The sequence below is a fragment of the Polypterus senegalus genome, chromosome 12 (genome assembly GCF_016835505.1).
Source record: "Polypterus senegalus isolate Bchr_013 chromosome 12, ASM1683550v1, whole genome shotgun sequence".
Taxonomy (NCBI): domain Eukaryota; kingdom Metazoa; phylum Chordata; class Cladistia; order Polypteriformes; family Polypteridae; genus Polypterus; species Polypterus senegalus.
The window spans coordinates 164,481,786-164,495,054 of NC_053165.1; the positions used below are offsets into that span (position 1 = coordinate 164,481,786).

The following is a 13,269-nucleotide window of genomic DNA, read 5'->3' on the forward strand; positions in this document are numbered from 1 at the left end:
TGTGTTACTCATTTGAAATGGGTTGAAATTTAAATAATCAAAGTAGACCTCAGTGTTAACATTTGTAGTTCACTATGTATCTTTTTAATGCATGTAGTAATAAAATACATTGCATCTGTCATTCCAACAGATGGCACATCATAAACATTTGCAGAAATAAAATGCATCATTACAAATGTTGGTGATGTGCCATCTGTTGGAATGACAGAAACATGGCAACCAGACAAACACACAGAGCTACACAGACACTTAAATCTTTTTATTAACATGGGTAGTATGACTTGGGCATATTGTTTAATGCCTCCTTTGAATGTGCATTTGAAGCAAACCAAGTTAGAAAGGATCCTAGTGCTTTAAGAACAGAGTTTTACATTCCACAAAAGATGTCCAGCCCTTCAAGTTCCCATGTGCATATCAAGGAATCATCATGTGGCAGAAAACATACAAGATGGCACAGATAGAACTGGTGTTGTAAAAACAGTGGGAGAAAGGAAGCAGTCCACACAAGCCAAGAAAATGCCAAGCTCTGTTTAACACAAGAAAGCTGCGGCGGCATAGACGCCAACTGTGGAGTCCGCTCAGTCGTCCCCATCACAGGATTTCGGTTTTCGTGCTGTGCTTACAGCCTGACGGCGGAGTACACGGTCTTTTTGCTTTCATCCTCAGAGCTGGACTCCGATTCCCACTCCAGGTTCTGTTTTTTGGTGCGGTACGACGTCACAGTGGAATAGTGTAAATCCTCTGAAGCTCTAGCAGCCCCATCATGTTCGGTGGGCTTCTCTTGACAGGCTTGTAGGGGCATCTTAACATTTTCATAATCTGACTTGTCTTTCTATTAAAATGAAAAAAAAAATAAAAGTTTACTATGAAAGTAAATGGTTTTATCTGCGCAGCGCCATTTTCACATCTGGGCAGCTGGGGACTTGAAGACTAACCACAAAGTGCAACAATGCCATTGATATCAAAGCAAATTAGTGTTTGAAACCCCTCAAAAGTTAAAACGTAGAAACTTGGAAGGCATGCAGAGTCTCAACTGTGTGGATTTGATAGGAGCTGGAGACGTACGGCTTTGTATGGGGACCTGGGGGCTCAGTGAAGTGAAAACCTCTTCTCAGATCTGCTGAATTCAGAGTGGCAGGGTGCCAGAGCTGATGTGGGCAGCACATGGCAGCAAACCGCCTTGGATAAACTATTAATCTATCACAGGAATTACCAAAGTGAGGACATGGGAGGAAAACCCACTCAGATGTGTCTCAGTTTGAAGATTTGAGCTGTGGTGGTGAACTGTCAGTGGGAAGTCGCAAACCAACAATAATAATAATAAATACTTATAAAAGTTATTCATATAGCGCCCTTCACATGCGCAGACTCTAACCCAGAGTTAAATGCCTTGCAGCTTGAGCTAAACTGGAGAGCTCTATACGTTAACCACGCAGAGCCCACCTCTGACTACTGTAAGTGCTGAACCTCCTGGTGACGTCAGCCTCCACCTCCTCTTAACAGCGTTGTCATTGCAGTCCACCCATCCAAGGTACAAATCCCACTGCTGTTACCAGTTGGCCCAGTCTGAAGATCTGCAGTGTGATAAACTGTCGATGGGCAGATGCAAATCCGTAGTCTCTGGCTCAGAGGTGAGCAGCACCTTGCAGTGTGAGCTAAGATGGAGAACTCCATCCATCAGCTACACAGAGCCATTCGGTGAACACTGTGAGTGACGTGCTTCCTTGTGATGTCAGCTGATCTTTTTGTTTCAGCTCCTACCTCAGCAAAGAATCGTCACTATACCCTACCTGCCCACAGTGCAAATCCCACATTTGTCACCAATTGTCTCAGTTCAGAAATTTGTGCTGTGGTGAACTGTTGGTGGCCAGTGGTGAACCTGCAATCTCAATTTCTAGATGAAAACCCAATCTATATCCGTTAAGTAGTTCTCTCATTCGCTAGCTAAGCGAATATAAGGCTGGCACATGAGAAAGGAGGACCCCGTCCATAGAGATTACTTCTCTCAAATTGTAACATCATCACTTTACTCACTACATCCTGGAGAAAGTCATCTCATCACTAATTAACGTACTTCTATGTTACTCTCTAAAGCCATTGTAAGGGAGGGCATCCCTGTCCGGATGGACTCCCTTTCCTTAACTGGCCAGAAGCCCCACGTAACCAATGAGCAGAATGAGTAGTAGGGTGGCAGAGGATGCCAGAGCAGATGTGGACATGCTGGGGTCCCAACAGGGTGGGATCAAAGAACAATACCCAGTCAGGAGGCCATCGTGATGGAAGACAGGGTCAGATAAGGTTCTAACCTTTGTTTGAAAGCAATATTTGTCTCACGTCTTAAATTGACGACCGTGTCTCTTGACTTCCTAGTTTTGACTTTTTTTTCCATCCCATGCTTGTGTCCTGGTGCTGGCTGACTAAACAATTAAAAGGTTGAGTTATGCCAGTCCATCTTCTAATCGTAGACATTCACAAGTTGACAAACAACTTTAACCAAACAAGTTGAGCAAAGGTCCTGTGTTAGGTGGTTATGGTGGTCATGTCACGGTTTTATTTCACTGAGTAATCCTTTTAAATTTATTAATTTAGCTCATCTTTTCAGAGCCTAATTTATGGGACAATTTACTCCAAGAGTCTTATCTTTTATCTCTTTCTTTCACAACAGCTCATATCTACCCATCAAATATGCTGTGCGAAGACCTTAAATTATTCATAACTGAATATTTCTTAACTTAACACATTAGGAGAATATGAGTGCAGTCAAACATTTACCTGTTTGTCCTTCAAAGGTTTCTGCAGTTTGCTGTAAATATTGGAAGGCGACCCTAAGCTGTTATGATTGTTATCTTCCTTTTTCCCTGGCAATCTAAAAAAAGAGAACAACAACAATAAATCTAAAAATGTAACATGAATTGACAAATCTTTGTTTTTCTTTTTAGTTATTATTTATACTGTGAGCCACATGGACTGCAGAATCGCTTTTTAGAATAAAACTCACTCTTCCTTCTCTTTGTGTTCACGGTGGAATGGCAAAGAAACGTAATTAAGCGTGTCGTTGTCGTAAGTCGGTTTCTTCTTAACGTTTGAATGAAGATTTTCGTTTAATTCTCTGGCCTGTAATTACAAAGCAGAAGAGTCCGAGATGTCAGGTCAGGTCAGGTCGGGGAACCTCACCCACCACACAAATAAACAGCTCAGGGTCCTGGTTAGCAACCCCCCAGGCAGTCACAGGGTCCAGATCCCACCCCCCCGGAAATGACCCTCTATCTGCCACAGCCAGGTGTTATGTGGGCGTCCCCTTGGCCTGGTCCAGCTGCTTGTGAGGACTGAGGGGACCACAGACCATAATACTGCCTACTTGACTCAAAGCTTCACCAAGGTGAAATCCTCGGAGATTATAACCATTGTAAATGATTACGATTAGGAAGACAGTACACTTTACTTGAGATTAAGCTTGATAGCTTTGTGAAAAAGTGGAATATTAAAGTAAATGCTGGATTTGATTTCATTTTCACCGCAGGATTTAAACGTAAGCAGCAGGACCCCTCAGCTATCGTGATGCTCCTTATAAGCTCATCTCCACTACTAGACTTTTTATCAAGATGCTCTACCACTGTTATGAATGAGCAGGTTCGTCTCCATTAAATCGTTCAGACCGCTTATGTAACCAGCTGGAACTCAACTGAAAATAAATACACTAAAATGGTCGAACGTTCTGGACGTCTGACCATCACACCTACAGTATATGAACTTGTTGGACATTCCATTCCGAATCCAGGAGCATTAATATGGAGTTGGACCAGTAGGGTCCACCTTTCAGTGACCGAGCCCAAGCCCTGCCATTATCCCTCATTCACCACACATTACAGTAGATGTTCTGGAAGTTGCCATTGTCCTGACCTCCACCAAACCCAGGTTTGTCTACCAGTGAGGTTTGGGAGGCTGCACTGTGTCACACATGTGTGCATGTCAGGCAGCTAAAGGCCCTGAAAAATGATAAACCAGGGGGTGGTGAGGTGCACCAACTTTCTCCCTCGATCCTCTTCAGACCAATCATGGGAAATCACATCCCTTTTCTAACCACTCATGATGACGACACTTCCAGTTCCAGCGCTTACGATGATGTCACTTCCGGTCCCGATGATGTCACTTCTGGTCTCTGCCTTTAATGCCACCATTTTGACATACCTAAATCAGTTCTGTTTTGGACTCTGACCTGTGACCAACACAACCTATTTACCCATTTGAAGCCAGGGCATAATATATGGGTGGCTGCCCCAAACCTTTGATGTCTACAATTCATTCTTGTGACAACTGTTACAGCACATTGCTGTTCCTGCCACATGACGAACCACCTCAGGATCCCAAATTAGGACCCGAGTGCAGCTGGACAATAGGTGACACCTCAGCACCACCCTAGTTCAGATGGAGTGAAACAGTGGGAGGCCAATCCTGCCACCAAGCCCTGAGTTGGATTGATGTGTCACTCCAGAGGACATGTTTGAACTTCTCCAGAGTCCTCACACCACTTGTGCACACTGATATTAAGCCTACTGTATGTGCAACTGCTTGGTCATAGAAACCCATCTCATGGAGTTCCTGATGCACAGTTCTTCTGCTGACATTCCTTCATATAAGAGGTAGATTGGCACTCTGTTGTGAAGGATGCCCCAGAGGAGCAGCACACTTTATTAACTCAGCACTTGGCAGCTCTTCTCTGTGTCTTTGTGTTGTCTACCACTTTGTGTTTGAGAAGTTGTTACTCTTTGATGCTTCCACTTCACAATTACAGCACTTACAGCTGAGCTGGACACATCTACCACAGCAGAAGTATCAGATACTGACTCATGACAAAGGTGTCATCCTATGTCAGTGCCATGTTTAAAGTCACTGAGCTCTTCAATTGAGAAGGCTCGGCTATGTGTTTGATCTGATGCACCTGTCAACAATGAAACACCTGAAACTCAGTAGATGGTAGGGTGGTCCACATACTTTTGGCCATATAGTGTCATCCTTTCTACTTTCTTACTGCCAGAGCAGTGGCGCTATATGATGACGAGGGGCTGCTGAGCCCTTAACACCAAGGTCCGTTGTGTTACCTGTTCATCACATCCAGAATTGACCACCGTGCTGTAGACCACGTCGGGTTCATTGCCAATCCTCTTCTGTGGTGAAGGCCTGGTCAAGAAGACAAAAAGCGTTAGGGTGAGGAGCAGGCCGTGTTTTAGTGCACTCTTTATGGAGTCACATTTCACTGAAATCAAAAAAATCAATACAACTTTTTACACATTCTAACATTTTAACTACGTCAAAATACCTGTTTGTGTTAAAAATTTAATTTTTAGTAACACACCTTGTTAGATGTTTTGGCAAAATTTGAATTTTAGATAAAAATAAAAAAAAAATGTTCATCCTGTCTTGACTTTACAGATGGCTGTAGTGATCAACTGCACAAGTTAACTATCATATTAAAACACAAGGTATAGGGTGTACCAGCACGGGATGTGCATATACAGTAAGTGTACATCGGTTATGAGTGTCATTGATGACACACAGAGGATGAGGGGGCAATGCTTTGAGGGGCTGACACTGCCTCCCCACTCTCGTGCCCTCCTTCATTCATACATGTTTAAAGTTTGGGGTCCGGACCTCAGTGGGACATCCAGGCAGACTGTTTGGCGTTAGGCGTTGGGTTAGATCACATATAGGCGGTGGAATAGTGTGGCATGAGTGATGATTCTGACCCCAGGTGAGGTGGACCTGGGCGCCGTGCATGATGGGACAAAGGGACAAGCATCTGGGAGCGTGTGATGCCACTGAAGACTTGAGTGGTGGGCGGAAACAGCGCTGAAGATGCCAACAGACCACCTCTTTAGGGTGGTCACTCGCTAGCAATTGGCATTGAGAGGTAAATTCAGTTCCTCCATCTCTCACACGCCTGGGCCATTCACTGGGTACAGTTTGCATGTCTTCCCAGTGGCCATATGGGAAAGGTGCTGCATAAATTATTATTATTATTATTATTATTATTATTATTATTATTATTATTATTATTACTTTACTTCCCACATCCCAAAGACTCACATGATAGACTAACTGGTGACTACATTGGCCCAACATGGGTGTAAAAGATTGAGTGTGCCTTATCCAGAGTTGGTGTCTGCTCTGTGCCCAGTGGTACCAGAATAGGATGAGGACAACAGTGCTAACAGACCAGGCCTCTGGGACACCCCAACTTGAGAGGGCTTTGCTAAATCTTTTGATCCATGTGTGGACACGCAGCGTGCTGCTCCATAGTGAAGACCCTCACTCTCTGTTGTCCCACCGCGTAGTCATTCAGACACAGTGTGAGGTGGCCATAACAATTATCAGTGTAATCAGTCTTATATATCAGATAATGATGCTCTCAAAGACAGTAATCTCCCCAACCACCATTTATGTTTCCTTCAGGGAAATTCACAATTTAAAAATGACATGTTTGTACAATATGAGGATAAAAGAACAAGCAGCGCTTACTTGGGCCTTTGGGGGCAGTCAGGGGTTTGCTGCACTGAATTCTCAAATCCTGCTGGATTGTGGAGGCCCCCAGTGAGGTGCTCTTGACTGTGCTGTTGGTTGCTCACCCTTCTCATCATGAGGTTTTCACTCATAGCGTTGGTGTAGCCCTTTGGGGTCCAAATAATAGCAAAAAAATGAATAATGAAAGAGAAAAAAAATGTAAAAAAGCATCCATCTATCTATCTATTATATAGTGCCTTTCACTCTATCTGTCTATAATATAGTGCCATTTATAACTATCTATCTATTGTAGTTGAGGGAAAACATCAGGAACTCCAAAAATTGTTGGGGTGCCAGCCAGTTTAATGCAAAACCATAAGCACAAGAGAACACAAAGGCAACAAAATAACTGAAACAACAGACAATGGGCACCTCAGAATAAGGAACAACGCTCAGTAGGGCAGGTCTGGTGTGGTGGTGGAACTCCATCCTGTGTGATTGACCTATCTATCTATTATCTAGTACCTTTCACTCTATCTATCTATTATATAGTGCCTCTCATATCTATCTATCTATCTATCTATCTATCTATCTATCTATCTATCTATCTATCTATCTATCTATTATATAGTGCCTTTCACTGTATCTATGTATTATATAGTGTCTTTCATATATATCTATCTATCTATCTATCTATCTATCTATCTATCTATCTATCTATCTATCTATCTATCTATCTATCTATCTATCTATTATATGGTGCCTTTCACTCTATCTATCTATCTATCTATAGTATCTGCTTTGTCTTGTTGAAGCACATACACTTTTTCCCAAGATTCAATAATGTGTGCTGACACTAGGGGGCAGTGGAACACAATTGTTTTTTATCTTGGTTTTTTTTTTTGTTTTTTGCATTACATTATCAGCTCACATTAACACAGCAGCTGCTGCACATAAGAAGTAAGAAGAAACACAAAAAAGTCCAAAAAAGAAGAATGACAAAGACACAAGGTAGGGAAGGCACCATCATCTTCACAGGTAAGTCAAGCTTTTATGTGTTTTTGGACTGTCATGTAGGTGATATGGTCAGGTGTACCCCAACAATTGGCCATATAAGTATATAATGTTGTGGGGTACCTTCTGATCAGCAATTGCCTTTATAAAGAAGACAACTTTCCTTCTTATTTAGCGGGTATCTGTCACACATACTCATTGCACATGTCCTTGTCCTTAACTGCCCCTCCTTTCATGAAAGTCACATGGAATATACAGGGTCTTACCAGGCAAAAAGGAAATTTGGACCATTGGCTGTTGTTTCTGCTCTCACTCTGATCTGATTTCCTTTTCTTCCTCCTATAATTAAATCAAAAACATCTCTATAAGAGTACAATATAATATGCCTAATTAAATTATACACTGATTTGCATCTGACTGTGCCACAGAAGCAAATTTAGTAGAAGACCTTGATGGCACCTTAATTTGGAGACACTCCACAGTATGTACAGGACTTGTAAATAATCTAATGTTTCCAAACCCACTTCTTCCAGTTCAGGATGTCATAGTTGTAATAGAGGGGTGAGCACCCTGACTGGGATTCAGAGTGAAGTGTGTTAAGTTAACTGGCAATTGTAAACTGGCCTTGTGGATGTGTGCCAGTGTGGACCCTATGATGAACTGGGGCCTCATGTATAACGCCGTGAGTAGAACTCGCACTATAACATGGCATAAGCACAAAAGCCGAAATGTGCTTACGCACAGATGCAGGAATCTGTGCGTACTCCAACTTCCACTTTCTTCCGCTACATAAATCCTGATCAGCGTGAAAACTAACACTCGTGCACGCGCTTTATGTAACGCCCCAACTCCTCCCAGAATTACACCTCTTTGAATTTGCAAATCAATATAAATCGCCCTTAAGCTCAGCCTTCTGTGAAACGACAATGGGAAAAGTATGCGGGGAAATATAAGAATTTCAGCGAGTACCAAGTGGAGGCAAAGGAAAAACATACTATTTGTTCAAATAAACTGTGGAATAATCAACAAAAGGAATTTGATCGAGTGACATAGCGTGTTGGAGAAACTTGAAAGCTCACATTAACAAAATCTCACAGTGCCGGAAATAAAAAAGAAGTCACATATCAAAGTCGAGTTGTAAGCCCACTGTCTGAGTGTCATATGAAAGCTTATTAGGGTACAGAGAACAAAAGGCACACAGTGGGGAAAAAGCACGAAATGTCAACTTCAATCTCGACATTTTCACTTTAATCACGTAGTTTATTTTGTCATTAAAGTAGAACATCATAAACTTCATCTTAAAATTGTTTAATTAACCAGTTTCTCAAATCACATCGTAATTAAAGTCGCACGTTAAATACTTTGTTTTGTATTTGATCTTCTACTCGTATGTGCTCTATGTGTGTGAATCACTACTTGCTTTTTAAACCGGCTCTCTTCCTCCAACTGGTCACAGAGTCCATGACATTTGTGATATTACAGCTCTCTGAATAACTAAAATACTGAGATGTATACGTGATGTCATTTTCATGATGATAGGAGTTAAAGCACGTTATTAAACATGAGTTTCACTTCGATGAAATAATTTATTGCAGCAGTACTCAGGGGCGGCTCTAGGCTTGTGGTGGCACTGGGCAGCAGAAGAATCGGTGGCTCCTTCGCCCGCCAATGTCAGTAAGGCAGCTTATCACGGTGGATGGCCATGTCCGTTGTGGACACTGCATAGCCGCCTCGTGCTCATGACACAAGCGTTTAACTTTTGCTGAAATTTGTCGCTGTGTTTTTAGCTGTGTTGTTATTTTCTCTTTCTGTTTTATATTCAATATATATTGGCGTAGCCGCCACTGCAGTCAGTGCTTTTCTTTCCCTAAATACCCAATCACCACACAATCAGCTCTGTAATAGAAAGGAATGGCTTTGAAACATTTTGCCGTGGCTGAGACAGCGTGTCCTTGAAGCTGTGTCCTGATAATTCTCTTTCCGATCAGCTGCTGTTGTGATTCCCACTCAAATACAGGGATATAAATACTCCGAGTGGTTCAGTGAGAGGAATATGGAAAAAGATGATCTGCTGTGGCAACTCCTAACGGGAGGAGCTGAAAGAAGAAGAAGAAGAAGAAGAAGGTGCAGTGAGAGTAACAACACTAAAGCAGTTCTGGTATTTGGAATACTATGGCTGTTCCCTGGACCATTATATTGTTACAAGTTAATTATAATCAGATGCATTACACTAATAAACAATATGCAGTTAGTTTCGGTGTATTTATGAAGCCGCGTCATGAAAATAATGAGTAACCACACAGGAACAGTAGCACTGCTTTGACGCTGGGTGCCGCCAGTCTGCAAAACCGAGCGGAGAACTTGCGTACGACAAGGCATGAGGTACCGTGGAAAAGTGTGTGGCTTTACGCCAAGTGTAAGTTTTATACATCGCGATTTGAACGTGGAAAAGTTCTTACGCAACATTTCTGTGCGTACGCACCGTTTATACATGAGGCCCCAGGGCTGTTTTCCTTCCAGGGTAGGCTCCAGTCCTGTGCCACCCTTGTGATAGATGTAATGGATGGACCGGGGTAGAGAGTGATTCCTTACCTGGCTGGGAAGCCATTAATGTGCCATAGGAGGACTTTGTGTAAATGATGAACATTTACTGACCTGTACATGAAAATGACAATCACAAGCACAGATACAAAGAGCAGCATCATCAGCGCCGAGGCGATGATCTTCAGAGCACCCCAGTCTGAAACAAACAACAGTTGAAGGAAATAAAGAATGATCAGGGGATTGCTTTTCTAATGCAGCTTATTCATGTTTTAAATAAGAAGAATTGTAATTGTTATTATGACTCTTCACTTTATTATACTGTTCAGATATACGACCAGATCACCAAAGCTATTAAAGAATGAGAAAGTCCAAACACACATAAACACAACACCCTGCAGCAGCCCACCTCCTGTCAGACACGTCCCAAACAAAGCTGCGACTTCCCAAACTGGGACAGAAAACTCAGACGCCTGACAGCCTTGTTTTGTTCTCATTTGAGCAAAGAACCAGAAGTACAGTATGGTGTGCCAGACACACTCCAGAAAGGAAACCAGATGACCTCAGGAGGGTCAGAAAACAGGAACGGGAGCTGCTGGCCAAAGGCTTGTAACTTGGAGGAAATTTAAAGGGGATCAGCTTAACTGCGGCTGCTGCAAAGAAGACCTCTGTAGGTGCTGCTCTGTACTGTATGTATATTTTGAAGTAGCCAAGACGTCCCCTGACAAGCTCGGCTGAGGAAAGCACTACCACTCCGGGGCAAGAGTGGGCGCTGTTGCATATCACATCCTCTTCTTTGTACACAACCCACAGAAGACCCCCCCATTAAAGACGCCTACAACCAGCTGTGATGTCACCAACAAGTCCTGTCCTTCACAGTCACTCCACTATAAAAATTAACGAAAGGTGGCGACTTCATGCCAATCAGGTGCCAAGCACAGCATTGACTGATAAAGCAGGCGACAACAGAAGAACCATAGCAGGCTGATGTGTTTTTTTTGAGTTTGTCCTTATTCATATCATTTTGCAATTATTTGTTTTGTTAGATGTTATTACAGCGTTCTTTGTCTTCTCAGAGCTGTGGAGGCAGAAGCAGGTGATAATGTTCACGGCAGCACCCCCTTGTGTACCGGAGTGGTATTACATACTTCTGCTTAGTCCCGCAGGTGATCTTACAACACTCATAGTGACTATCTATCTATCTATCTATCTATCTATCTATCTATCTATCTATTATATAGTGCCTTTCATATCTATCTATCTATCTATCTGTCTATCTATCTATCTATCTATCTATCTATCTATCTATCTATCTATCTATCTATCTATCTCATATAGTGCCTTTCATATCTATCTATCTATATATATACAGTATATATATATATATATACATTGTGATGGATAACCGGGACTCTTGCCTGGCTTGAATGCCTTCTTAAGGGAAAGAATGAGGAAATGAGCTTGCATGGGGCAATACCTCACCTGGGATGACAGAGGGCAGTCCCTCTGGGGGCTCAAGGGGAACGGCTGAGTCTTCCTCAGCAGGACTGGTGCCACACCCGGAAGGAGATCACGGGACACTTGGGGCACATCCAGGTGATCTATAAAAGGAGCCGCTTCACTCCATTCAAGAAGCCACAATCGAGAGGTGGAGGACAAAGCTTGCCAGGAGGAATGGAGGCAGAAGGAAAAAAGAGAGAAAGAGGCAAGAAGAGAGAGACTGTGTATTGGTGCTTGTTGGTACTGCACGGGAGAGGTGGGAAATGAGCATAAAACATTTCCCATGCTTAATAAACACGTGTTGTGTGCTGAGCTTGGGCTCTGTGTCTGTTGAGTCCGGGGATTTGGGAGCTGTACGCCCCCTGGTGTCCACTATATACATGTTATATATATAGATATTGGGAACACTAGAGGGCACTGTTTCTCCTCAAACCCGACATTCAGACACTGAGGACACAAGTTAAAAGCACCAAGAATTTCTTTTTTATTCCTTTTTTCTTCCTTCACAGTGCTCTCCACCACCACAGCCACGACTAAATGCACAATATACAATTATTCTTTCTTTCTATTTCTTTTTTTTCTCCTTCACACCTACAGCAAGCATTGTCCATTTCCACCCGACTGTGGCTCCTAAAACGGAGTGAGGCGGCCTCGTTTATAAGGCACCCAGAAGTGCTCCAGGTGCTTGATGACGCATTTCTGGCAATACCTCCGGGTGTGGTGGAAGAGCAGCCCATAATGGCTCAGCACCCCCTGGCAGCGCCCACAGATCCCAACATGGCTGTATCCAACTCCAACTCCAGTGGAGCCCTGTGGGAGACTGAAGTGTTTTCCACCTGTGCCCTATTGAAAGAGTCTTTGTGGTCAGTTGTGTCTTGGATTTGGGGTGTGAATAGCCCCCGAGACCACACTAGACTTACACTTAACTAAGCGATCATCTAATCAGGGTGACATATCAAAGTGCTTTAATGTACAACATAATTGAAATTCATTTTTGAGTACACAGCTCCTTGTGACGGCTTTTGCTTTGACTGGCACGACCGACTGGGCCGTCAGTCAAACTGAAGTGACAGAGTGCCACCGTGCCATGTTGTGTCCCAATCTACCTAACAACAAGGGAAAACAAACAAACTCAACCTCTTGAGCAGCCACACAATCTTGTTTTGCTGACCCTGTTGGAATAATAGACACAGAAAGCAGAAACACGGAGAGGACTGAAGAAGTTTCCTTGTCATAAGACGGATGTGCCTGGAGTCAGGAAAGCGCAGTGTGGCAGGCACTTAAGGTCCTCGACCAACAGATCTTATTATTGTTGGATTCGTTTTCTTTGTGTGTGTTTTCTTGTCATTTCAGAAGTGTTGCCCATTATCAAAATCCTTGAAATCCCCTATCTTCATCTCAAGGAACAATGATTCATAAAATATAAAAATAGACAATGACTGGAACAGGAAGTACTTATAGTAACTAAATGAGCTCAGCTAGCCAAGTCGGAAGTTGAAGGCTACAGAGCACCAATGTTAAGTAATGATATTTGGCATAAAAATACACAAGAAAGCGCTGCAATTAGCCTGCTAGAACTGCATGTAATGATTAAAAATAAATAAATATATTTGTGGGCGCATAGCAGAGCCCCAAATCCTTGACACAACTCCACAGATGCCAGTCCGAGGTTCAAAACCAACCATTTTATAGCAGATACCTTTCACAAACGGGTAA

General features: G+C 42.8%; 1 protein-coding gene across 1 annotated transcript in view; it reads right to left on the minus strand.

Annotated features, from left to right (window-relative positions):
* Window positions 1-244: 244 nt before the first annotated feature.
* si:dkey-24p1.1 (uncharacterized protein LOC556718 homolog) overlaps window positions 245-13,269 on the minus strand; it is a 40,288-nt gene continuing 27,263 nt past the window's right edge. Inside the window, exons 10-16 of the mRNA XM_039770623.1 lie at window positions 10,168-10,252; window positions 7,779-7,851; window positions 6,517-6,665; window positions 5,100-5,178; window positions 2,999-3,114; window positions 2,773-2,866; window positions 245-832 (exon numbers count right to left, since the gene is read on the minus strand). Of these exons, the coding sequence (XP_039626557.1) occupies window positions 620-832; window positions 2,773-2,866; window positions 2,999-3,114; window positions 5,100-5,178; window positions 6,517-6,665; window positions 7,779-7,851; window positions 10,168-10,252 (809 nt within the window). The 3' untranslated portion in view covers window positions 245-619. The remainder of the gene's footprint in view (window positions 833-2,772; window positions 2,867-2,998; window positions 3,115-5,099; window positions 5,179-6,516; window positions 6,666-7,778; window positions 7,852-10,167; window positions 10,253-13,269) is intronic.